The sequence below is a fragment of the Convolutriloba macropyga genome, chromosome 14, assembly GCF_964194025.1.
Source record: "Convolutriloba macropyga chromosome 14, txConMacr16.3, whole genome shotgun sequence".
NCBI classification, from domain to species: Eukaryota; Metazoa; Xenacoelomorpha; order Acoela; family Convolutidae; genus Convolutriloba; species Convolutriloba macropyga.
In genome coordinates this window covers 46,301,858-46,329,031 of record NC_134481.1, presented here as the reverse complement: position 1 = coordinate 46,329,031, position 27,174 = coordinate 46,301,858, and the positions used below count along the sequence as shown (strand labels likewise).

At 39.4% G+C, this 27,174-nt stretch overlaps 1 protein-coding gene across 1 annotated transcript; it reads right to left on the bottom strand.

Moving 5' to 3' along the window:
• Positions 1 to 670: 670 nt before the first annotated feature.
• Positions 671 to 4,787, bottom strand: LOC142353640 (uncharacterized). The gene is made up of 4 exons (XM_075405937.1): positions 4,738 to 4,787; positions 2,932 to 3,553; positions 1,729 to 2,472; positions 671 to 1,064 (listed from the first exon to the last, which is right to left on the bottom strand). Exons 2-4 carry the CDS (start codon positions 3,551 to 3,553, stop codon positions 943 to 945), a joined length of 1,488 nt encoding a protein of 495 aa, XP_075262052.1. The 5' UTR covers positions 4,738 to 4,787; the 3' UTR covers positions 671 to 942.
• Positions 4,788 to 27,174: the final 22,387 nt, after the last annotated feature.

Below are 27,174 nucleotides of genomic sequence, written 5' to 3'. Positions count from 1 at the left end.
ATATAAAATTGGCGCATTGAAAAAAGTTTAATTTTGATAACCGAATACTTGTCCAAATACTAATTTCTTATCCACTTTTAAATAAATTTGCAAAGAAAATCAGAATCTTTTCCGTTTGTGCCCCCAGTATGTTATGCACCTCTCGTTACACGTTTCGATACATAATAAATCTTTATATAAAAATATGGCACGTGAGTCTGGGGTTTGTAAATAATATACATCCACTAAGCTTCGGGGGGGGGGGGCACAAGCCGAAAAGATCTGAAAATCAAACATCAGACCAATTCGCTTTTTCGCTCCCTTTACAAATCCAGCGCAATCAAAATTACCATTTCAATTTGACTTCTCACTGTCATGAGAAAGCGGAATGCGAACAGGTTGAAAAAGAGAGAGGGCACTAATACAATCCAAATACTTTGGATCGTAATAACCTCACTGGCAAACTGGCGCGTATATACGCCTGTATTGATACGAGAATCCGTCTATTATTAAATTGCAAAGCACGACCAAAATTATTTTTCTGAAAGTCTCCCGATGCTGCATACTTTGGTAGACAAATAAGCCAAAAATGTGGATGAGCGGGGTCTGTTGTTGTACCGTCCTAAGAAAGGGGGAGAAATTTGGTGATAAGAGTGAACTCTTGAACAACCGCTTTTTGCTATTGCAAACATTTTTGGTACAATTTAAATTCTTTCGTAGATTTCATTAAACCACAACCAAAGATTGCAATAATTTACGAAATAGAGTTTTTAATTACGTTCCCAGAGTCTTAATTGGATTAGTAAGTGTATTATGTTTTGCTATCTTAATACGTGGAGTAAGTGTACCAATTCGACCCACCCACGTATTATTACATTATGTATTCACAAGTTATGATTGTTCATATTTGCATTGTCTCGAATAGAGGTTGTACACTGTACCGTTGCCTAACTTTGTCCTTGTTCAATTCCACACAGTGAAAAGCCACCTGGCGCTTCCGATTCCATATGGAGGGTTTAAGTCCGACGAACTCAATGTGCTTGCTACTTGAGCAGATCCCGAGTCCGGCAGCTCAAGATGAGCTTCTGAAAAGAAATATTGAATATCAGAAATGCGTTGCAGAACCAGGCACTCGGCTCCAGATTGCAACGAAAAAGTAATCCAGTGTGAATTGAGCGTCTAGAGGAGTAACTATGTAGATCATTACGTCATCGACATCTTAGTGAGTTGGAACCCTTGTTTAAAGCTACCATAAAAATCAATAGGTTTCCGAATTTTGACAAAATTCTATCACCAGGTCGCAGGTCGAGTTCTCCAGACCTAAGTAACCTCCGATAAGACCATCTTCAAGCGTAAATCTGCTCATCGCGCTCTCTCGCTACATGGCATGGAAAAATTGTCGAACACACGGAAGTCTGGAAAATGGCCTGCAACTTGTGATAGCATGGGGATATTTTGGTCTGGGGGGGGGGGGGTCTGATGAGAGGCTGTTTTGGCCAGGAATGATGTCTTCAGCAAATCTCGTAAATTATAATACGCTTTTGATCAATAAGTGCGCATTTTTCTCTAGAAATGTTTTTTTGCTCGCAATACGATCTCTTCAGACCTATTTTCGATGCTTTGAAGATATTTTAGACGATCACTTTTCAATTTTTGAGAATGTTAGCATAGATTGTAGATTTTTCTTTTAAGAATTGAAAATTCAAAAATGCGGTATTTGTTTTTAATCAATTTGCTTTGGTAACTTACTGTTGCATGGTGAATTCACCCCAGCGCGAGCATATTGACCAGTTGCAGCGTCTTGGCCATTCGGGAAGCTCCAGTAGTCGTAGAGTATCGTGATTTTATCATTTCCTTGGTTCGCGTAGTTAGAGTCTTTCAACAACACAACCCGGAACATATTGCCAGTTCCAGAACCAGGCACTCGACTCCAGATTGCAACGAAAAAGTAATCAAGTGTTTCGAGTGTGAACTGAGGGTCTTGAGGAGTAACCATGTAGTGCATGACGTCAACGACATCATTAGTGGCCTGGAACCCTTGTTTGAAGCGACCATAAAAATCAATAGGCTCGCCCCTCAAGAGCGGGGCTAAAACTGTGCTCGACTTCAAGCTCAAAAGATCGTCAGGTTCTGTCAAAATTTCAGGCGCAGAGCTGCCTAAAGTTATATAACCATTGTTGCAAACATAAACGGAAGATACGTTCAATGAAAACATAGATAGTGGTTCTAGAAGAGTCAGTTCAGAAGAGCACTTGTCTTTTCCATAGGAAACGGCGTCGGCAGGAATCGGGAAAAGAGTCGTGGTCGTTGTTGATGTAGTTGTTGTTGTGGTCGTTGTTCCCTCCACTGGTCTGACAGATTCGTCGGGTGATTTACCACCAACACTGAAAAGCCATCTTGCATTTCCCACTCCATATGGTGGATTTTCGGGGGTGGCAAATAAGGTGCTTGCCACTTGAGACGTTGCGGAATCTTTCAACTCAAAATACGTTGCTGAAATAAAACCTCGTTTACTTAAAATAAATCTTTGATGCTTATTGTTGGAAAAGTTGTAAATCATAACGTATCTTTGAGCCTAGAAAAATTCCTTCCTGAGTAGAAAAAAATTGTTTTATATTCAAACTGCTCTTTTCTTTTTATTTTTGTTCGATCGTTTTTAAAAGTTGCGGAAATATGTAGTTTAATTTTTTTTTAAGTGGAGAATAATTAAACTGATGATATCTTAGTTCAAAACCGACCATTGTTTTTACTATCAGTTTGGTTCGAATCAACAATGAAATCACGCTCGCTACCTTCTTGGAAAAATCTTTTGAGGTATTTCTCCAGCTCTCGCTCCCAATTTTTTTCATTAGTCATTTACGCCTCCCTACAATTTGACGAAAAATTTCGAGCTCGTGACTGTTGATTGCCCCGCTCATTGGGTGACACAACTAGTTTAGAGAGGTAACCAACCGTTGCATTCGGAGTTTACTCCAGCGCGAGCATATTGCCCCGTTGCGTCATCCTGGCCGTTCGGTAAGCTCCAGTAGTCGAAGAGTATCGTAATTTTCTCATTTCCTTGGTTTGCGTAGTTGGTGTCTTTGAGTAACACTACCCGGAACATATTGCCAGTTCCAGAACCAGGCACTCGACTCCAAATTGCAACGAAAAAGTAATCCAGTGTGAATTGAGGGTCTTCAGGAGTAACCATGTAGGCCATGACGTCATCAACATCATTAGTCGCCTGGAACCCTTGTTTGAAGCGGCCATAAAAATTCGTAGGCTCTCTTCTCAACAGTGGCGCCAGAATTGTAGATGATTCCAGGTTAAAGAAGTCATCTGGCTTAGTCAAAATATCTGGAGCTTCGCTTCCCAATGAGATATAGCCATTGTTGCAGACGTACAGAGATGAAACATTGAGGGAAAACATTTCGAGAGATTCTAGCAGGTCAATTTTTGAAGAACAAGTGTCGGTTCCGGACGACACCGCGTCGGAAGGGACCGGAAACGTTGTGGTCGCATATGTGATATCAACATGGCTGAAGACAACCAAAGTCAAAATGATCCAATTGCTGTTTTGGTGAGAAGAATACATCTAAAAATGAAAGCCTAATTTCACTTTCTGAACTCCTCGCCACCTATTGTTTTTGTGTTTCACCTTTTGTCACCTAAAAATTGAATCTACATTGCAGTTAAACCATTAAGCTAAAGTTTATAGGTAAAATAAGTATAGTGTTATCATTTTTTATTACCGAGGATCACTCTAAAACTATCACGCGAAAGCCAACAATTTTTTCTCGTGTGTTGACTAATGAGTATATGAGAAACATATAATGTATGAGTTTATGAGGATTTTTTCTCGTTTAAATGAGTGTACGAGGAAAGCGTTTGTTTTTTATAGAAGTTTTGGACTATAAGCTGTTAATATATATTAATCTGTTATATATGGTTTTTATATTGTGACTAATAGATTGTTGATATAAACTTCATTCAATTTTTCGTGCGAATTCAGGAAAATATTCACATGATATATTGTGTGCTTCACACAAAAAAATATACCGTTGAGCCCAAGAAAATTGTGTAAATTTACTCGATTTCTCGAGTAAACGAGCCTAAAAGTGTGCATCCATTTTGTCATGAGAAATTGGTAAGAATACAATCTTGTGATTCCCACGAGAAAAAATTTTAAGTGATTGGGTCAGGAACCTCAGGTATTAGCCAGCCAAACTTGAGTCGTAGAGAGTGTGGTCCAGATCAAACAAACCAAAAGTGAGTTATGACCAGACCTTGGTCACCCTTATAAAAGCGTTCGATAAAAAATAAATTATTTGTTTGTCTAAGAAATGAAAATGGAAGTAAAATATGTCAAAAAACTTATAAGAATTTTCAAAAATCAGAATTTTTTCTATTCAAGTGGGTATTTCAAATACGCATCCATTTCAAATACGTATTTCAAATACGCAACAAAAAATACATGTAAAAGAATTCTAGCTTGCGCAAGGCCTCTACTAACTTTGAGCAGCGCCAATTGTCGACCACTTTTTAAAAAAACCTTCAAAGAACGACAAACAAAAACGTTAAAATTTGCACAACTATCAATTCAAAAACTTTCACACTTGAAATTTTCACAATGAAATTATGTTTCCAGCAATTTCAGTACGTCTCCCTAGGGCCTTGTTCACCTAGCTGTCATCAGTTACTGATGACAGAGGTTCTGTACTTTTAGTTAAGCTTAAACTCGTCCTAAGATTAAAAAAGCAAAAGAAGAAGAAAACTTACCTCTATTTGCTCGAACTGCTCGTGAATTGTGACAAATTTTATGGAGCAGAGCTTATATATAGGCAAGTAATTAACATCCAGCATCTTGCTAGGCGTTAACACGGAGAAGTAAAATCTGGGGAGCTAATTAACTGCAACGCCTTTTTAATTATCAGGTCAATGGCCGTCATCAGCCCCTCCCGATGTTGATATGATCAACAATCGCTTGCCAAGTGTCAAGTTTCATTAGCAGATATTAATATGCAACGCCCTTATCTTTGAGATGTAATTGATAATAAATTAATATCAAGACGATCCTGGTAGTAACGGAAGCATTGAGAAAGCGTTGCAGTTTATACTCAATTGTTGCTTATTCTCTTCTTGCAGTTTATTATCAGACTAAAGTGCGCTCGAAATTGTCTCTGATCAGACCTTCGCAGACCGAAGAGCCCTCTAATCAGACAAGTTGCAGACCATTATCCAGACTAAAGTGCGCTCGAAGCCTTTTCTTTTACAGACCATGTAATTCGAGCGCACCGGTAACATGTGTGCGCTCGAAGATCCTCTGATCAGAGGTCACTTCGGTCTGGCCACCTGGACCTGGGCAACAGTTCCATAAATTATTGATGGAGTAACGTGGGGGTGACCTGTAAACGACTGCCCCATTAAGGCAGAAAACCACTTATAGTGACATAAAATGTTTACCGATAAGACAACAAGTTTTTTAACTGATTTAGAGCGTAAGCGCCAATTCGGCAAATATTGACGAAACGCGCCACAAAATTTAGAGTGTGGATTATTCAAATTCAGCTGCAAAAATATTTTCAGCGCGTTTAAAGACCCTTCGAAAAACACTCAGCGTTAATTCAGCCACTCCAACCAACAACTCGGCATTTTATTCGGCAAAATTTAAGCGCTTCACCCCAAGCGTTTTTCAGAGCTTTTAGGCCCTTCCCATGTAAATTTCAGCGCTGTTTCACCCTTTATGATAATTTCAGCCCAATTAACCCGGTCTACTAAAGTGACCCGAGGTGAGGTGTTCGAAATATGATTTCGAACACCTCACCTCGGGTCCCCCTCCGAGGTGAGGTCTGAGGGTGCCCCCTCCCTGACGATAAATACACGGTTTGGGCCCAACTTTTGCGTCGCGCTATTTCATATAATGATCTGACAATTCATCCATTAAAAAAGCAAAGTTGAATAAGTTTATACATTATTTTGTCAGATTTTGTTCTGATCATGGTCGCACAATTTAGAATAGTCGCACCTTCGAATCATAGTCGAGAGGTTTTGCGTGATCCCGCTAAGTTGAGACATGAACGCGTTCTTTCGAATTACTTCGCAATAATTCGCACTAATTAACAGAAGTTCGAATCATGGCCAAATTTTTGTCCAGACCGTCTGATCATGGCCAATTTTTGTCTGGATCATCCAGTTCATCCCTCCACCATCTCACCCCGAGGAGGATAAATGATCGGATTCGAATAAAGGTACCGAGTAAATAGCAAAAAGAGCAATGCACCATTTCTGAGATATATCTAGCGAGAAAGTTTCTTAACCATGTAAGCCTCATATCCGTTCTAATATACGTAGAAAGTTTTTAAAAAAACTCTGAACATTTTCGTTGAGCCTGCTATTAAACTAAATCGATTAAGCTTGTTTAAGGCCCTAAGTAGTAATAGCTAAGCAAGACAGGGGGGTGTAAATGGATGTACCTATGTATTAACATTAGGTATAGCCTTTTTTCATCTAATTACCCAAAGATGTACCTAAAAGAGAGTGAGAGAACAATAGACCTGTCATCTTATCGTAATTATCCAGGGGTGATTATCCTAATTACGCAAGGGAAAAGCATCCAGTTGGATTTTTTGCTCTAATGCACTTCAGCTAATCTTATCTACTTAATAACATACATCTGCAAAATTTTTTCTTTCTTACACTTCATTTACGCATAACTTTTTCAATTATCAATTTTTTAAAAAAATTTTTGATTATTAATGAAGTTTTGTTTCGAATAATTTCAAATTATCGGAAATTTTTCACAAAAACTTCTTGATAAAAATTTTTTGAAAATTTCATTTTTTTACTCCTGATGATGTGAAAGTATGCAAGACTTTTTGGCAGTTTCTTTTCGTAGTTTCTGGTTTATTTCTCAGTAGTTTCAGTTTCAAAAACCCGAAACCATGAACAAATTTTTTCAGATAATGCTGTTCAAATAATCGATTAAAATTTTTTAACTCAGATTTCAATGGAAAAAACTAAAGCACAGAAAACCATCACTGAAAATTTTTCGTTTTTTCACAGTTTCAGATTCTGAAACCTCAAGCTAAAATTTTTTTGGTCGACAATGCATGTTACAGTACAACTTTAGAGAGTATTTTTCGAAGTGGAATTCAATAGTGGTAATTTCACGGTCAATTATAGATTATAGGTTTGCATTTTTTGTAGTTTTGGTCTCTCAAAACTCAAACTACAAACTATTGTATTCGAGAATGGTATGCTAGATCAACTCTCTATATGTTGTTTTTAAACAAAGCATTTGATAGTGATTTCTTTGACCCTATGAAAGTACAATTTTTGGGTTTTTGCGAAGTTTCAGCTTCTGAAACCCGAAACCTCAAACTATTTTTTGGAACTGTGTGTTACAGTACATCTTTATAGCGTAATTTTCAACAAGGAATTCAAAGGATACAGTTTAAAAGTCATGAAAAGAGGACAAATTGGTATTTTTCGAAGTTTTAGATTCTGAAACCTGAAACCTCAAATTTTTGTGGAATTTTGTGTTATAGTACATCTTTATATTGTAATTTTTAACGCAGAATTCGGTGGGCATAAGTTATAAGTCATCAAGAGAGGACAAGTTTATATATTTTATCGAAGTTGTAGAGTCTGAAACCTGAAACCTCAATTTTTGTTGGAATTTTGTGTTATACTACATCTTTACATTGTAATTTTTAACGCAGAATGCAGTGGGCATAAATTATAAGACATGAATAGAGGACAAGTTTATATTTTTTTTTCGAAGTTTTAGATTCCGAAACATGAAACTGAACAAAAACATATTTTGTCAAAAAATACCCAACTCTTGAAAAAAATACCCGTTTCTTGCAAAACAAAACCCAGTTCTTGGCAAAAAATACCCAATTCTTGCAAAGAATACCCAATTCTTGTAAAAAAAAAATCCAATTATTGCCAAAAATTACGCAATTATTGCCAAAAAAATCCCCATTCTTGGCAAGAAATACTCAACTCTTGTCAAAAAATAACTAATTGTTGCCGAAAATTAGCCAATTCCTGGCAGAAAATACCCACATCTTACCAAGAACACCCAATTCTTCTCAAAAATACCCAATTCGTCACAAAAACATCCAATTCTTGCCAAAAATACCAAATTGTTGACAAAATGTACCTAACTTTTGCTGAAAAAAACCTCAATTGCGAGGCAGCTTCTGGTCTTTATTGTTGCAATCGAGAATTTGCCTGAAGTCTCTATTCCCTACAAACAGACAACTGTAGACTTCTACAAGAACCTCAACGAAAACACAACATTACACGTCTCAGAGAACATTGAACTAAGCGGATCAGTCCCTGCGCAATTCTGCGATTAATAGTTGTCCTATAGACCAATGTATGAAAATCAAGTTGAATTTTTTGAGGAGGAGAGGCAACTTAAATTCCTGTGGTGTGTGTCTGACGGGTTTGAAAATTTGCAGGAGCAAAAACCTGATAGGGATTGTGACGAGTGGGAAAATGGGTCATTGACAGAGAGTATTATCTCAAGTATAGAAGAAGAGGACACACTTGATACCAAGTGAGTTCTTGATCCCACTTGATTACAGGAGAAACTCCAAGCTTCAGAATTTTGTGGTTTATATGCTATTTATTTTGCACATGTGTTATTTTCTAATGTCTCGTCTATATATTTAAATGATTTTCATCTATTGAAGTTCTTTGCTGATGTATTGTAAGTTTTGAAAACCAAAATCTTTAAATGTTTAAACAGTAATCCGTAAAATGATGCAAATGGTTTTCAAAACTTTAAAAATATGTAAATTGTGTATTTAATTATTTGTATGTGTATTTGTATTTAATTCTTTTTTTTTCAAAAAAGGTCTTTTGTTGAAAAGAGATTTTGGTAGAAAAACTGTGAATTAAAAACATAAGTAAAGAAGCGATTTAAATATAAGACTAAGGAAAACGAGTTATAAATTTAAAGAAGTAGTGAGAATACCATCTTCACAGACTTTACGCCAGAAGACATCTGTTAAGATTAATCCTTTTTCAAGGTAAAACAGTAACAGCGGAGTAGTAATTGGCCCTCTGTCAAGCTCGAAGTTAGAGATGAGCATTTTTTGTGGTTTTGGTAATAACTTGTTTCGCTCCGCAAAATCTTTCATATGGTCCCCAATGTCGTCTCGTCCAACTTCACAATTCTTAAAAATAGGAGGAAAATCTTCATAATAAGGGTACAAGTGCTCGGGGAATTCGAGGCTGCAATAAACCAGTCCAAACAATTCTCCTCGTTTTATTTTTTCAATTAAAGCATTTTTGGAAAGGGATTGCTGAAATGGATTTTTCTTGTCGACGAACGCTTTAACTCCATTTATGTTTTCTCTAATTCACCTTTTCCACTGACATTCCCAAATTTCAACAACTGTGTACCCTAATCCCTGCAGATACTCTTTCCGATCACTATCTCGTTCCTGTGTCTTTAATCCGTTCTCTATATCTTCAGATAACAGCGGCTTTTCTTCCTGACATGGACAAGAGAGAATGTAGCATCCCATTGCCTCAAACACTGTGTTGCAATGAGAGCAGAAACCATCGACAAAATATGCTCCAATTTATTTCTGTTTTTGTGATTGAACTGTGACTGGATCAAACATTCTGGACGAGTGCTCTGCAAGTAATCGTTAACCTGCTGCTCAAACAAACTCCAATTCTTTTTTGGGTGAAACTTTGCAGTGTCGTTGTTGGACTCCCATTTTGTGTAGAGTCCCGTTGGCATTTCTTTGGTCATTGACAATGGGTACAGTTGACTCGCATCAATGCCCACAATAGACTTGCACACATTTTCGGACTCTTTTATCTTCGTTTTGCATATCGTGTGAAGATAATCGAGGGACCTCCCGTCAGCCAATTTCTGATATAGTTATCATGTTCCTTGTCTCGCTCGCAGAATGGAGAAAATGCAGCATCTGTCGATGAATTGAGAATTCTGTTTCCAAGTGGGGGAAGCGTATAGCCCAGTTTCAACATATCAATTTGTTTTGAGTGGTAGAATTGAATCATCTTTGTCATCGCATCAAGAGTGGGCACGACGTCTTTGTAAGTATACCACTTGAGAAAGTCATGGAAGGTGTTCATGTTCTCCCTTTCCCAAATGTTTTGAAGTTCCCGGTAGTTTTCCTCTACATTTTTGGGAACTGTTTTTAATTTCAGCTCCTTTAAAGCTTCCTTTTCTTCAATTCTTTTTCTTTGCAATCCATGAACTTATCGTAATCGACTGACAATACTTTATGGTTTTTCAACTTACTCCAGAAACTTTCAATTGGTGGCAGTTGGGTTTCATTCAATTTTTCGGTAGAATCAAACCACTCATAAGGGAAAAACCCTTCTCCTCACTGGCTCCATACGCTTTCAGAGAATTATCCAAAGAAGTTGCTCAACCCAGAAAATTTAAAATATCCAGGAACTGTAGACCAAGAAAGTTTATTCCAATATATTTGTTCCCCGTGCGAATCACCTTGGAAACAACATTTCTCTCGGCGAGTAAATGTCGCAAAAGATATTCTTTAATCAAGTTTAAGTCATATCGCGAGCTGTTGAAAACCTAACACGGGGACTGCAGCGTAGTAATTCTCCAATTCTTTTCTCAATAAAATTTTGAGCTCTCGTCGGTCTCTAGTAGAATTGGAATCCACTCCATCCTCCTCAACAATTTCTGCTTGATCATTGACGAGACTTTCATTTTCTCGCGCAGGATCTTTGTCTCGAGCAAGCCAATAATTTTCTTCAAGTCAAGAAATGAAGTTTTGCAATTTTTTCTTCATAAGGATTGCACTTTTCTGCGATATCAGCTTAAGTTTAGACACAAAATCTCAAATTAACTGGTTGAGATCTGAGTTACAAAGGAAAATTGTCTCTACAAGTAGGTTAGAAGATATCGACACGCTAATGGGAACATGTTTCTCAATCCAATAAGTCAATTCTGTGTGTGTTGAGTGTCATGTCAGTAACTGTTATAGACTCAAAATCGAACACAATTAAGTGACAAAATAATCTCAGTTCTGCTGAAACCACAATATTATTGTCTTCCAGTCGATCGAAAACAGTCTCTGACAGCTGATAAGCTCCTGAGGGATACAAATTTTGTGTGTTTTCGGAACAATTCTTTAGGTGGACCAACAAATTGTTTGATCTGGCGAAAAAGTGATCACATATGTAGCGACGGAACTTTTTTACGAGTTTATTGACATCTGCTGTACAACAGCTATGATTCTAATATCTCAGTAACAAAGCTGTCATTGTGCTTTTCATCGACGAGCGGCGAGAGAGTTCAGCAAACAATTCAGATTGTTCGTCGAAAAAAATGGATTAATTATGAATATTTCTGTCAATTAACTCTTCAAGAACAGGAATATAATCTTCATGTATGCCTGAAAAGTTTTTGTCCACTCTCTCTGTCGCTGAGAGGAAATTTTGCATCAATTTCAACGTATTTTGCTGTAGTTCATCACTGCCATGTATTTCGTAGGACAGTGCACGGAACATACACAAAATTTCTTGGTAGGGATTTTTGTCGCAGTCAGATACAAAACCTTTAACTAAAGGATTCTTGACGAAGGTTGATGGAATTGATTGTTCTATACATCTTAGCGGAGCACCACTGAGGAGAAATACAAAGAAAGTGACATTTCTAACGCAATAAAACTTCCATTTCGTGTCTGGACTTTGATTAATTAGATTTGGTAAAAACTCATCTTCTCTCATGACATTTCTAACGCAATAAAACTTCCATTTCGTGTCTGGACTTTGATTAATTAGATTTGGTAAAAACTCATCTTCTCTCAGCATTGATTTGATGAAATTGAGATCTGAGTCATCAGAGAAAACCATAGGATTTTAAAATATGGGGTTGTTATCTGCTGCGTAGTAGTAGCGAAACTCTTCAGGATTTTGAACAATCTGCAGCACGAATCCAAACGAAATTTTGATTTGAACTGGGTAATTCGTTGTAAACACAATCCAATTTTTCTATCGCTGTTTCATGATTGATCTCCATTATTTTGAAGTCATGAACTTTCTTTCTGGAAAATTCAAGAACCGAGTCTCGCAGAAAGTGTTGAACCGATTGAAATTCACTGTGAAGAGCGGGAGAGTCTCCATAGATAGATAAGTCAACTTCATCGTAGGTGTTAGGAATTGAACGTTGGTGACTGTTTCATTTGTGATGTAGAAGTTGATAATACATAGAGAAGGATAAGGGACAGCTGCTGCAAGAAAACTTCTTCTTGACAATCAGAGACGGTGCATGTACAGAAGCAATGTGTTTCTGCAATTTACTTCGTCCGGAAATGACTGTGAGCCTTGTGAACATCTTTTTGCGTGTAGCTTCCGATATCTGCTCATAATGGTTTTCAAAATTAGTTTTTTGCATGAAGAACACTGTTTCTTTGGATTAGAATTTCTTGGCATTTTCGCTGAAAATCAAAATAAAAAGAAAGATATGAAGTGAGAAACGAGGAGTACAAAAAAATCGTTAATATGAAAGTTGCGATGGAATAAAATATTTGTCAGAAGTTGGAATGATTATTGTACTCAACTGCATTCAATTCAGTTAACCAGGAAAATGAAAATAAACGAAATGAGAAGTCCTTTATCAAATATGGCGTAATTATGACGACATAATGACGTAATTTTGACATTATTATGACCTAATTATGACAACACTATGACGTCATTATGACGACTGAATGACGTAATTGTGACGTTTTTGTGACGTAATTATGAGGACACTGTGTCGAGTTTTAACGTTATTATGACGTAACTATGAAAACACTGTGACGTCATTGTGACGACAAGATGACGTAATTGTGACGTTATTATGACGTAATTATGACAATACTATGACAATATGTATAATAGATTATGTTTAATAGATAAGGACGGTAATTTCTGATCAATTTTTTTTTTAACTAAGAAGATCTTTTATTGAAAAACAACACAAATAAATAAAATAATTTGCTTTTAAAAACTTCAAAAACAAAAAAGAGGAAAAATTGAAAACTAGAAATACCAAAGTGTACATATTTTGTTGAAAACATTATGTAAAAAACAGCATTTTTGAATCAAATACTATTTATTTAAATTGAACTTTTTTCGTATTTAAAATAATTTAAAAATAATAATTGCTTTAAAGAACCTTCAAATACTAAAAGGTGGAAAAATCGAAAAAAAAGAAAGTATCAAATAATGCATTTCTCATCAAAAACGTTATGTAAAAAACGACATTTTTCAATCAAAAATATTTTAAATAAATTAAAAATATTATCAAAAAAAAATCTCTTTAATTAAACATGAATATTCAAAAAAATGAAAACTGTTTCTTTTCGAAAACTAACAAATGGAAAGAAAAGAAAATGTCATATTATACATTTTTATTCAAAAAGCTCGTGCACCTGCTGGATCTATCCGATAAAAAATTATTTTCTTGAAAAAAAAGGTTAGGTAGATAAGATTAGCTGAAGTGCATTAAAGTGGAAAACTGGATGCATTTCCCCTGGGGGTAATTAAGATAATTACCCCTGGGTAATTATGATAAGATGACAGGTCTATTGTTCTCACTCTCTTTTTAGGTACATCTTTGGGTAATTAGATGAAAAATGGCTGTACTTAATGTTAATACATAGGTACATCCTTTTACCCCCCCCCCCCCCCCCCTGTATTGCTTAGCTATTACTACTGGCTTATTATTTTTACGTTTCAAAAAAGTCTCGGTGATCGATCTTAGACTGAGACCTGCCAAAAAAATGTTGCTAGATTCGCCGGCTTTGAAGCAGTTTGTTGAACCTGAGTCTTGCTTATAGTTGCCTTAATGTTATAGCATACTAAAAACGTTTGAATTTACAGTCGAAAGAGTCGTTGTCACCTTTACTTTGATACCGCTATATATTAGCGACCAACGAGGGGCTCGACTCTGCTTCTAAACGAGATAAACTCGCAGCAACTCAGCTGGCTATTCAAATTCCTGTTTACATTTTTGTACTATCCTGATCGAATTATCAATACGGTTTTTCCACTGTGTGAACAGGTTCATGGTTCACAAGAAAGTTCTGAGAATACGTTTACTTTACTATGGGCAACATTGATAACTTGCCGTTTTATGAATAGACGTGTGCTGATAATTTCTGTTTACTGTATCAATTCCAAAAACGACACCTGCGCCTAGAGGGCGCACCAAAACACAGGGTTCAAGAATTGGGATAAAGGAATTCGACACTTGTGGAATGTGGGGTTTCTGATCAATGTGAACAAGATACAAGATCTCATGGTCACTCTGTCGTTAGCGCGAGACGAGAACAGAGTCCAGGTGTCCAGAGAAACGCCAGGATAACCCGGCTTTCGCAGGAAATTCGAATAACAAAATAAGCGCTATTACCGGCACCAAAAACTTTTTGCAAGGTTGGACAAACTATAACGCAAACGACCTTGTGATATTGGATCCGATAAGTTTGAACTCTAAGAGTCATCCAGAAGAAACCTTTCCTTGCTGATAAAACTTCAAATTGTTATAAATTGACTACTTTAAGCGGCAAATCTAGCTAACCCCTCTTAACTTACAGGGGCCCGTGGGTAGTTTTCTCAGGTCACCGATAACCCACTCATTGCAATTTTTTGAAAAACAACCATTTTGACACTTTTTGGTCAAAGTCTAGAATTAATCAAGTTGCCTTGTTTTTTGCTGTTCTTGACAGAAAAACGTAGCAAAAAAAATTGAAAAAATTTGAACAATTTTGAAAAAAATTTTTGTCCCAAACAATTTATGGGAAAAATGATTAATTGCGGATGTAACAATTGCATAAGGTGGTCGATTTGAAAAAAAAGGTAAAATTGGTCAAGTTTTTCAAACTTTGCAAAAAGTCAGAAAACTGGTTTTTCCAATTTTCGCTCATTCCTGGATTTACCTACATTATCTTGGATTTATCTACATAAGATCGGCATAATTGGGAAAAAAAGTCTGAAAGTCGAACTCTGATTAAGAACTTTCGAATTTCGAGCAAATTTCATTCACTGATGTACTGAAAAAAAAAATTAATGGTATTTATCCACGCTGAAAGTTCACTTCATAGCGCCGTAAATACTGCGCCATAAATAACACAAAATCGCTACCAACATAATGCTTACGCATTACCAGGATTCACTCTCAACCCTAACGCTGCTAAAGTTTGAAAAACAGCGCAGTTCCAGTTGATTCATTTTTTTAAGAGAAAAAGCTACTAGATATATGGCATTAAGTAGTGAATAACGCGCTTTCACGTCATCGCCGCAACAATAATGAGCCTTTAACACCTTTGCAACTTATTACAGTGCTTGAAAAGTATCAGGAGCGCAGCGGAGCTATAGTGTATTGCCCCAGAGAGGAACTCTTGACATTTACGATCCGCTCAAGCGTGGTACTCTAGTTACTATCCATATAGCGAAAGACACTGTGTCTAAACATAAACAGAAAGAACCTAGTTTACATAAAAAGTACAGAGTATTACATCAAAAGCCTGCGCTTGAGCTGAAAACGCTCACTATAGTGTTAGCACATAAGAACAATCTCCGGTGTCTAAACTCGCGCTCATGACCGAAAAAACTCTCTAAGCGTCGTCAGAAAACGCTTCGGAACCGCTGTGCTTTTGAGGAAGCGGAATTTACTGAAGCCATTGGTAATCCCAATGTAAACTAGTTCTGAGTTGTTGTTGGAGTGCACCCATTCGCTGGCCGTGTGACTCCGTTTACTCACGAATTACGGGTTAATTTCAGTAGCGCTCTAATAAAAACTTGCTCTCCCCATTTTCCTTGTCGTTACACACAACTCAATTCTTTCGATGATCTGTTTGTCTCCAATGCTAAACGTCTGAGCATGGCGCCTCTCCCTAGTTGTGTCAAACGGCTCATCGTGTCCCTCTGTAAGCCAAAAGTTCTATAGACACTAATCAATTGAATGCAACGTGTGCATCTGTAGAGGACTCATTCAAGCGAGTCTTCTAGAATCCTTTAGAAACTCAAATTGTGGTCTTGCGGCAAAATCTGGTGTTATTTATTGCATAAACCTCTTCAAGGAAGCGTAGTTTTTGCCATCTCCATTGTGTAGCTGGTCAGTCATTCAGTTCTTTCATCAAATAACCTTAATCCTCTTGCTCTTCGCTGTCACTAGCATCTTTGCCTTTGCGCTCCCCAATCTCTTTGGTTGCCTTTGGTTGCCAAAGGCAGGCATTCTTGAGGCAAGATCTGGTGTGTTACTTCCTGAATGCACAACTTCAGTGAAGCGACGTTTTCTCCATCTCCATTGTGTAGGTAGTCATTCTGTTCTTTCATCAGATAACCTCCATATTCTTCATCTTCATCTTCTGTCACTAGCACCTCTGCCTTCACCATGTTGCGCTCCCCATTTTCTTCGGTTGATTTAGCAGTAGAGACGTGCGTTCTTATTCTTTCAAGTAATCAAGATTATTATTAAAAAGTTCAATCATAACGTTTCTCGCTCTTGCCGTGTCTTCCTTGTCCCCGTATATCTATTTTACGCTGTAGTATATTGTCATATGTGAGGAAACAAGTTTTTGATAATTTTCCAGTATGTTGTTGATGCTAGTACGCTGGTTTTGTTGTTTTGGACTTGTAGCTTTCTAGGGTGTAACTTAGTTGGTTCACGAGTTACGGCTGGATTGTCTTTGGAATTTTTCAACTTTATTAAATTACTGGCTCTTCTGTTGTTTTATATTAAATTTTCTGCTGTATATTTCCGTGTTTATGTATGATTATTGATTGGTTTGGTCTTGTTGCCTTCTAGGATGTGACTTAAGTTTATTTTGGAGTTACGGCTAGATTGTTTTTTGACTTTTTAGCTGCCATAAAATACGAACACACTGTTGTAGTTTATTTCACTTTTGCTGTAGTTTGTTTAAAGTTGTTAGTGTGCTGATTGGTTGTTTAGGTTTGGGTATTGCTAGGGTGTGACCTAACTTTATTCTGGAGTAACGGCTAGTAAATTTCGTTCTCCTTCTGTCCTTTTAGTACACTAATGCATTACTGTAGTTTAGTTTTGTGATATATTCAGCCCATATAAATTGTGCGTTTGTCTTGCAGTAGCTTCTCTCTTCCTTCCTACGGTGTGGCTTAAGTTTGTTCAGGAGTTACGGCTAGTTTGTTTGGTTGAGTTTGTCGCTGTGGCCTGTTATTCTTCTCCGCGTCTCAGAGTACTTCTCCGCCTCCTTGATAATTGCTTTCTCCTTTCCTGCCCGTTCTCTCCCGCCCTCCCTTTACGTTGCGCGCAACTTGCTCGACGTTCCCGTTCAGTCCGTCTGCTTTTCAAGCCACGTTGTGCGACCACCGCCAAAATTTTCCGTGCTATCCGTCTCGTTTTCCGTCCCGTCCAGCGTCGTTTGCCCGGCGTTTCCGTCTCGATCATATCGGGTTTTATCGTGCACTGTGAACTCTTCCATTTCGTTTTGCCGCGGTGTCGTTTGTCTTTCATTCGGCTTTCGTGCGCTTAATGCCTTTTCTCTTGTTTGGCCGGATACCTGTGCTCGACGAACGCCTTTGCTCTTTGGCGGTTTGTTTAGGCAAACCATCATACTAAGGTTGACTTTAAACCACTTGTGTTGTGTGTTGTATGCATATCTGTGTGCTTTTGTACTAACAAGAAAGTAAACTTTTGCTTGCTGTTTCGGTCAGATCACGGCAGCATTACAGAAAAAGTTCAGGAAAGTTCTTACTGCGAGGGTAGAAATAGAGGGTGATATTAGTAGCATCTATAGAGACATCAACATTTCTATTGATAAACAGGACTGAAATGTAAAGATCGAAAGCAAAGATTCCTTCAATAGTGTTATTGAAAACAATGGGGAGCTCTTTGATCTTGCGAATATGACTGAAGATCTGGACGCCGCTTGTAAAAACCTGAAGCAATGGTTAGGAATTTTAACTAAGAAAAATTACGAAATAGCCGCTGCTGCTCGAGGGGATATTGGTTCGCTCCTAGACAAAGAAACAGGGGAGCAAAATATATCTCACCATTCAAAGTCAGAATCGGATATGATTTCCTCAAAAAGATCTAGCCAGCGTCAACGAGAATCAAAAATCAAAACATAAATGGGAGGAAATTGAAAAACAATTTGAGAGAGGGCGCTGCGCATTGCCAGTTAACGCCTTGAAATTGAAAGAAAATGAAATTGAGAGAATAGGAAATTCAGCAGATTGAGAATGAACATCATAAATAGGTACATGCAGCTGTGTAATAACTTCGGTTGTCTGGGATTGGTGGTTTGCTAGGGTGTTACTCAAGTTTATTCTGGTGTAAAAGCTTGTCTGTTTGGTTAAGTTTGTGGCTGTATTCTACCGGAAAAGTCCCTCCCGCCTACTTGCTCGTTTCTGCTTCGTTACACGCCTGTTCTATCTCTGCTTCACGTCTTTTCGTGCGGCATCCTCTCGACGCTTTCATCACGTCCATATCGTTTATTCCCGCTTTATTCCCGTTTCGTCGTGCGCCGTTCGCCTCCGGCGTCCAGTTCCGTTCGTATCCTGTTTTGTCGTGAGCTGTGCGCCCGGCGTTTCCAAACCGTATGTCTCGTGTTGCCGCAGCGTTATGCACCCTTTGCTCGGAGTTTCCGTTGCGCCAGTTCCAATTTCCGCCTCCTCGTACATAGTTTACCCGGCGTTTCCCTTCCTTCCGTCGCGTTTCTTGTTGCGCCTCGCGTCCCTCATTTGGCCTTTTTCCCGTTCAAACCGCTCGCCATTCCATTGCGCCTGGAGCTTTCGTGCACCTAACGCCTTTTCTTTTTTGCCGTGTCTTTCTGTACTAGACGAACATCTTTGCTTTTTGGAGGTTTGCTGAGCGAACCGTCATGCTAGGTTTCAATTTAACCCATTTGTGTTGAGTGTACTTTTGTAGTAGCCCCAAAAAACTTTTGCTTCCTGTTTGTTTTTAGAAGCAACATTGCAGGAAAAGTTCCAGAACGTTTTTGCAGAGAGGAAAAGATAAGAGGCTGAGCTTAGTAACATCTATAGCAAGAGCAACATTGCTATTGATAAGCAGGACTGGAAAATTAAGATCGAACGCAAAGACGCCTTCACTAGTGTTATTGAAAAGAATGAGGAGCTCTTTGATCTTGCGCATGTGACTGAAGATCTGGACGCCGCTTGTATAAACCTGGAGCAATGGTTAGAAATTTTAACTAAGAAAAATGACGAAATAGCCGCTGCTGCTCGAGGGGATATTGGTTCGCTCCTAGACAAAGAAACAGGGGAGCAAAATATATCTCACCATTCAAAGTCAGAATCGGATATGATTTCCTCAAAAAGATCTAGCCAGCGTCAACTAGAATGAAAATCCAAAACATAAATGGGAGGAAATTGAAAAACAATTTGAGAGAGGGCGCTGCGCATTGGCAGGTAACGCCTTGATACTAAAAAAAAGCAATTGAGAGAACAGGCAACTCAGCAGCTTGACAATTGACATCATAAACAGGTAGCTGCTGCTGCTGTGTAATAACTTAGGTTTTATGGGTTTGGTGGTTTGCTAGGGTGTTACTCATGTTTGTTCTGGAGTAAAGGCTTGTCTGTTTGGTTGTTTGTGGCTGTATTTTGTAGGGAAAGTCCCTCCCGCCTCCTTGCTCGTTTCTTCTTCGTTACACGCCTGTTCTATCTCAGCTTCACGTCTCTTGGTGCTCAATACGCTCGACGCTTGCATCCCGTCCATATCGTTTATTCCCGCTTTATTCCCGTTTCGTCGTGCGCCGATCGCCCCCGGCGTACAGTCCCGTTCGTATCCTGTTTTCTCGTGAGCTGTGCGCCCGGCGTTTCCAGCCCGTCTGTCTCGTGTTGCCGCGGCGTTGTGCACCCTTTTTTCCGCGTTTCCGTTGCGCCAGTTCCAATTTCCGCCTCGTCGTGCATATTTTGCCCAGCGTTTCCCTTCCTTTCCGTCGCGTTTCCTGTTACGCCTCCCGTACCTCGTTCGGCCTTTTTCCCGTTCAAACCGCTCCCAATTGCTTTGCGCCTGGCGCTTCTGTGCGCTTAACGCCTTTCCTTTTTTCGCCGTGTAGTTCTCTACTAGACGAACACCTATGCTTTTTGGCGGTTTGCTGAGCAAACCGTCATACTAGGTTTCAATTTAATCCATTTGTGTTGTGTGCAAATGAGTGTTATTTTGTAGTAGTACCAAAAAAACTTTAGTTCCTGTTTGTTTTTAGAAGCAGCATTCCATGAATAGTTCCAGAACGTTTATGCAGAGAGGGTAATGTAAGAGGCTGAGCTTAGTAACATCTATAGCGACAGGAACATTTCTATTGATAAGCAGGACAGGAAAGTTAAGATCGAAGGTCTGATTGTAAAGTGCAAAAATGCCTTAACTAGTGTAAATGAAGAGAATGAAGAGCTCTCTGATCTTGCGCGAAATACTGAAGATCCGAACGCCGCCTGTAGCATCCCGGAGCAATGATTAGAGACTGACTAAAAAATGTAACGAAATAATTGCCGCTGCTCGAGGGTTATTTGATTCGGCCCGAGACAAAGAGACAGCGGCGGAATATACATCTCACAATATAAAATCAAGGTCGCACTTGGCCTCCTCAAAGAGATCAAGCCAGCGTCAACGTGAAATAGAAATGTCAAAACTGGTAGGACATGGCAGGAACTGGAAAAACAACACGAGGCAGAGCTGCGCATCGCCAAAAAGCGCCTTTAAATTGAAACAAAAAAACAATTGAGAGAAACGAAAATTCAGCAGCTTAAAAGGAAGAGAATCGTAAACAGTTAGCTGCAGCAACTCTTGAGGAAATTGAGCTGATGAAAAAGTCATCAGCAGACGGTTCCGACACTGGTAAACTGAGCGAGCTCTGTACTGAACGAAACACAATAAAGAGCAAGAAACTTGTTCAAGATTGAGTCAATTTATCACCAGTCAGGAACCTGGCAGATGTCGCAAATGACCGATGTTTGCACTTTTCGTGTTCCATCACACAACCAAATCAGGCCATTGCTAATCGTGCTTCTTCAGCTCAACCGTTTAACTCAAATCCTTTGGGTCTCAATATACATGGTCAAGTTGAGGCTAATATCAACCTCACTGTCAAAGGGCCGAAAGAGACAAGTAACAGGAATTTTGTAAATGATAATGCACATCTTGAAACTAACACCAATCACAAACAGCAACAGCCTCGATATGCCAATTTATCACCAACAAAAAAAAACTTTGGCATGCAAGCACAATTAAATGACCCGAACACAGCCCGACAGCTCTCTCAGCCTACCCTGCATTTCGATGGTCTGCATTTGGACAAACAAATAGGCCGCAGGTCAAGCATACAGTGACAGTTCAACCTGGTCAGCCCTCCTCGTTTACCAACATTAAACGCGCTTGCTAATGATCAGCTAGCCCTTAATCAATCACAAGCACAAATAAATGCGCCCGCCGTTCAATCCCTGGTCTCTAACCCAAGAGTCCCGCAACTCCCGTTAATTCCACCGTCCCTTCGTTTTGCTCCAGCACCATCAGCAGCTCCAGCACCTCCATTAAATATCAATAACCAAGTGGCAAACAATGCCAATCAGTTTTTGCCCTCTCCACCCACACAGAACATTTCTTTCTTCTGCAAATGTTTTTAAACCACACCTGAATTATCCACCGGCCCCACAGCATAGGTACACGCCCCTAATTTCATTCCCCTTAATCGATGCAGCTTTCCCTCTGCCGGATCCAAACGTCTGGCGCTTCCCGACATCCGTTCTAGTTTAGTCGATCACTTTTGTTGGAACATCAAAAAACATAGGCAGCGTACCACTGCCCCTGTTTTACAACCTTAATGTTCCTACATCGCTTAGCTCCACTACTCATACACAGGCAGCAGCTAGGTCTCAAACTTACGTAACATCAGATTTCATGTAATTGAATCTTTTTAGTTCTTGTAACGGTACTGTCCCAACTTTTGTCACTTAGATCGTTCCTCCAACGAATGGAGCTATCGTTCCAAACCCGTTGTTTTGGGGTGCCTCACGAGGCGTCCCACGTCTTCGGCTCTTTCTTTGGACTCCGGGTATTCGATAAAACCGTTGGCGGACGCAATTACTCGTTAAAAATAACAACCCACTGTCCGAGTGGAAATTATCACTGTACAATGGTGACCCCCTACAGGGGCATGAATGTTGTGTGCAGTTCAAAAGCGACATAGACTCAAAGTCAATGACTGAATATGTCAAGCTGACTTACTTAAAAACTCTAACTGGAAAAGCAAATACCGCTTTCACAAAAAATTAATATTGCGGAATATTGTATAAAGATGCACTTAGAACATTTGAACGTAAATTTCGCCCGGCCACAGGCAGTTGTCGGTGGACATTTAGACAAACTCAGCACTTTTTTACCACTAAAGATGCACAATAGTGATAACAACAAACTTTTCTGAAATCATCTTAGGTCATTTCGGGGTCCTTAAGTCTCTCGTATACGACACTGACTTGAGGAGCGCCTCAATTCTAAAAAAAGCAGCGCCAAAATTGCTGCCCATTGTGAAAGAGTCATGGTCAACCATTACGGTCCAGAAACATTGGGTAGAGCCATCACTCGACACGTTCAACGATTGGTTGAAAAAAGGGCCGAGGCACATTACTTGACGAAACAAAGATCAATAAAGGCAAGAACTGACAACATCAACTCTGTAACCAATACCAAAGCTGTCCCAAGGACAATCGGTGCCAACACACAGCAACAAAGCACATACAAGGAAACCACAGAATCTGGGAGTGTCGTGTATTTATAGAAATGTCTCCCACTCAACTTGCCAAGGTAGAGGCCTAAGCAAAACTGTGCTTCCGTTCCGAAGCAAATCTCTGCAAAACTGTGGCCGGAGCAAAACCTTTGAGGAAAAAACACATGTTCCGGCTGTATGCAAATTCCAGAAAATGTAGTAGAGATGTTTGCAACAGCTCCCAGAGCGCACTTCTTCATAGAGCTGAGAGGGTTTATCCACCAAGATCCCATTCAAACAACAACAACAATAGTTATAATGCTGCCGCAAGTCCAATTAAACCTTCTAGTGGGCGATAATCGGGTATGAGCACTACAATGTCATCTGTCAGTAAAAGACCTCTTCAGGCGACCGGATTGCAGTTGAAAAAATCTTTGGGTAAAGATACCACGGCTTTAGTTTCGTGCGATACCGCTTGCAGTAACTCTTGGGCGTCCAGTAGTCTCGCAAATAAAGTTGGCTTGCACGGTACAGCATTGAAAGTAACAGTCGAGGGTATAAATACCGAGGAGGTTGTTGACACCAAGTTGGTAGAATTAACTGTAAAATTACGCCAAAAACAAGCAGTCGAACTTTTTTAGTGAGTCTCTACCTGAAGGAAAATTTGCGCCGACTTAATCAGCATTAATGCACTTCAAGAAACATATCCGCAATAACTAGTTGTAGACCCGGTTACATATTGCTGTGCAAAGATCGAGATGACAGTTGGACAGGATGTGTATCACGCCATCCGCCCGTAGGAATACTTCGCAGCCGACGACAATTGCTCGCCATTTCCTGTTCGCTTGCCCATAGACTGGGTTTTAAGCGGTTCTTAACTATCATCTTCAAAATCAGTCTCGAATTGTTTCAAAACTAATATGGAGCAGGAGTTTGAACTAACCAGTCAGTTGAAGTCTTTGCACAACATGGAGTCGTATGACGCACTTAAACAAGTAGACCCACGATCCGCCGCGGATGCACGTGTGCAAGAAAATCTCGAACAAACCACAAAGCATGGGTTAAAAATAACATCGAATTAACCAACAAGTACTTCTCAGCGCTGGTTCAATTTAGAACTTTGGGAAAGCAGCTTACAAAAGATCAGCATTTCAGGGAGAATAATTCAATTGCGTAGGGTACTATCTGCCCAGATATTGTTGACTGAATTAATGGGTCTCCTCAATTAATTGAGCCGAAAGTCATCGTCTCATCAAAGGAGGAACCAATGCACGTGCGCTCAAGAGCGATCACAACAACGATACTCTGGTTTTGAACAGGGGTACTTACAGCTCCATTACAAGAAGTTTAACACAGCGTTTGTTCTTAAGTCCTGTGTCAAAGGTCTACGACCCAATTGGCCTCGTAGCACCGTTCACTGTAGGTGCTCGTTTAATCTTGAAAGGTATTTGGCGAGTCAATGGACAAAGTTCGGATGACGAGTTACCCAAAGACACAACTGAGAAATTCTTTGCATGTCGTGTCAAACTGCAGCATTTGGCTAAAATCAGTTTAGCATGAAATTAATTTTCCGGGCCGTTCAAACATCTTGAACTCCACATGTTTGGTGATAGCTCGCAAGACGTTTCAGTGGTGTAGGTTTTCTTCGAGCCCAAGTAATTTGCACCTCCGAAGAGATAAAAACAGAGCTGGCGTTCTTCCTGGGCAAAAACCGCGTTGCACCTATGACGGTGAAAACCCTTCCGAAATTGGAAATATAAGCCGCTCTCCTCGCACAATGTTTAAAAGGGGAAATCTGTCGAGCACTGACCGTTACTGTGGATATTGTTTATAAGGACAGATAATACCATCGTCTTGCAGTGGTTAAATACAAATAACTAACACCCCATCCTTATTTCAAATCTTGTAAGCGAAATCTTGGAGTACACTAACGTCAAACAATGGAATCGTGTCGTCACCTGTAAAAATCCGGCAGATGTCGGCACGCGTGGTATGTCCGCGGAAGTTTGACAACCAAGTAACTGGGTGAGGGGTCCTGACTTCTTGAGAACTAAGCAATTCCCCTATGTACCAAATAATGATGTCGTCGATAACATCAAACTTAGCGTTGTAATCAAGGAAGAAAATGATGACTCCATCTCAACTTTAGCATCATAAGCAACCAAATTCGCTAAGGAACAGATTTATTCGAATGTTGTTTGATAAGTTCAGTTCTTATCAGAAACTACTTCGTGTTACGGCATACATGCTCCATCTTTTACCATCTCACGAAGTCGAGCGTCATCACCAGTACTTGCTTCAAGCAGAATCCTTTAGTGCTGAACGAAAGACCTTCTTGTCAACAAGTTCGTCAGGAAGAACGGCCGCATTGCTCAGTTTACACCGTTTATTGGGCCTTAGCAGCTCCGACGGCTAGTGAAATTAACTTTGTCAGTAAGCATCCCATCGTGCTCGATGAGCGTCGTAGGTTTGTCAAAATGTTTTTGAGGCTCATTTAAATTAAATTTCATGATGGCAATGCTTAATTATGATCAAAGGTAAAGGAACGTTATAAAATCCTTAAAATACGTTCTTCGTTGCGTTCCATCAAGTGGAACTGCGTCTTGTGCAGAAATTTGCGCGCGGCAACCAATCAACCGATCATGGCAGATCTCCCAAAGGAGAGACTCGCATACCAGTCTCTTCCACTCACCAACACTGGGGTCGATTACTTCGCTCCATTCTACGTTACCGTTCATCAGACTATCGGAAAGAGTTGGAAAGACAACAAACAAAAATTAAGTAAGATAATGGTACAAACATTAGCGGAGCGGAAAACGAGCTGCGTGAAAACATTGAAAAATAGAACACGCTCAATATCGTCGCTGAACTTGCGCATAAGGGCATTAAGTGGAGGTTCAATTCACCCAGTGCGCTACACCAAGGTGGCATCTGGGAAAGGTTGGTCCGTAATTTCAAGATAGTATTGCATAAAATCCTCGGTACACATCGCCCTACAGTTGAAGTTTTGAATATGTCTAGTTGAACATGCACTGAACGCAAGTCCTCTATAGCCCGTAAGCGCTGACCCATCTGACCTAGGCGCAATAATACCCAATCATTCTCTATTTGGTAACCAAGAAACAGGAATTCTGTCAATCGTTGGAGTTGATGAGTTTGATCATCGTAAGCGGTACGCTCACGCGCAGTACTACGCCAATTCAATTAATGCACGTTGAATTACGGAGTACGTATCTACCTTGAACCGTAGATCTAAGTGGCAGACAACTGCCGAGCATCATCTCAAGGTCGGTGGTTTAGTTCGGGCAGTGGAAGAAAACAAGCCGGGGGTTTTATCCCTCTGCTCAGATTGAAGTGCTCCGGTACGGTTCCAACAGCTTCGCCAGCTCCACAGTCGTTCGCACATCGTCCAGATCTCTCGTCCGCACGCTTGGTAAGCTTGTACCTATCCTCCCAACATCTTCCGGGCCCGAGGATGTTACCGCGTAAATGAGCAATGCGCTATTTAAATAAAAGAGCAGCGAGAAAGTATGACGTCATTTTGTAACCACATGAAAAAAATTTAAATCCACATAGAATCTGTTCTATTGTACGTAGAGAGCTCGGAAAAAGTGCAAATAACATAATTTTCGTTGGACCCACTAAGATAATAAATCGACTGCGCTTGTTTCAGGCTTAATGTTTTCAGGTTTCAAAAAACTTCTCGGAGATTGATCTCAGACTAAGTCCAGGCAAAAAATGTTGCAATATATGCCATGCTGATGCAGTTTTGCTTTTGCCTTGATTTTACGTTACTTACAGTTGCCTACTCACCTTGCTTATCGAATTCAAAAACGTTCCGATAGTTTTTTTCTCCTAGAAATTTCATTTAAAACATAATTTAACCAATTTCTGACCCTTTTGGCACGCAACATGCGTCCGTTATAGCAACAGTCCGAAACACTCGGCCAAAGAACCACAGCACCAATAATAAAGGAAAATTTTGAATTTGACTCGGGAACACTAAAGGAACAAAATAAGTTGAGCAACCTCAAAAATCCGCCAAATAACAAACTGAAGGTGCATCCAGTTTCGGTTAAAAGTAAAGTATTATGGTTGAGTAAATCGTAAAAAGGAATCTAGATCGTACATCTAATTAAATTTTTAAAAAAATAAATCAAAAATTATTTTCAAAAAAACCAAAATCAGAAAAGAGCCACGATAAAATCAGGCAATGCAAGATAGCATAAACTCGAAAAAAGAGTGAAAAAAGGCGAGAAAATCGAACGGTGATGCCACCATGAAGGCATTCGTGCCAAACAAGAAAAATACGGAATTCATTCAAAGTCAGAAATGACGAGCCACACCCGACACAACATAACTCCAACCACTCCGATACCTCCAAAACTAATTCTGACTCGATCGTCTTCAATTGAGCAAAATTGATCAACCAAAACATTGGCGGAGACGAAGTAACTCTTTAGATTCTGCGCCGTTGTGCCGAAACCGTGTAAACACCACACACGGATAT

Bases quoted from the DNA above. Each gene is read 5' to 3' on its own strand.
- LOC142353640 (XM_075405937.1), bottom strand. From the start codon at position 3,553: ATGTATTCTTCTCACCAAAACAGCAATTGGATCATTTTGACTTTGGTT. The intron at 2,473-2,931 runs GTTGGTTACCTC...GTTTTATTTCAG, and splicing joins AGTAAACTCCGAATGCAACG to CAACGTATTTTGAGTTGAAA. The intron at 1,065-1,728 runs GTAAGTTACCAA...ATTTCTTTTCAG, and splicing joins GGTGAATTCACCATGCAACA to AAGCTCATCTTGAGCTGCCG.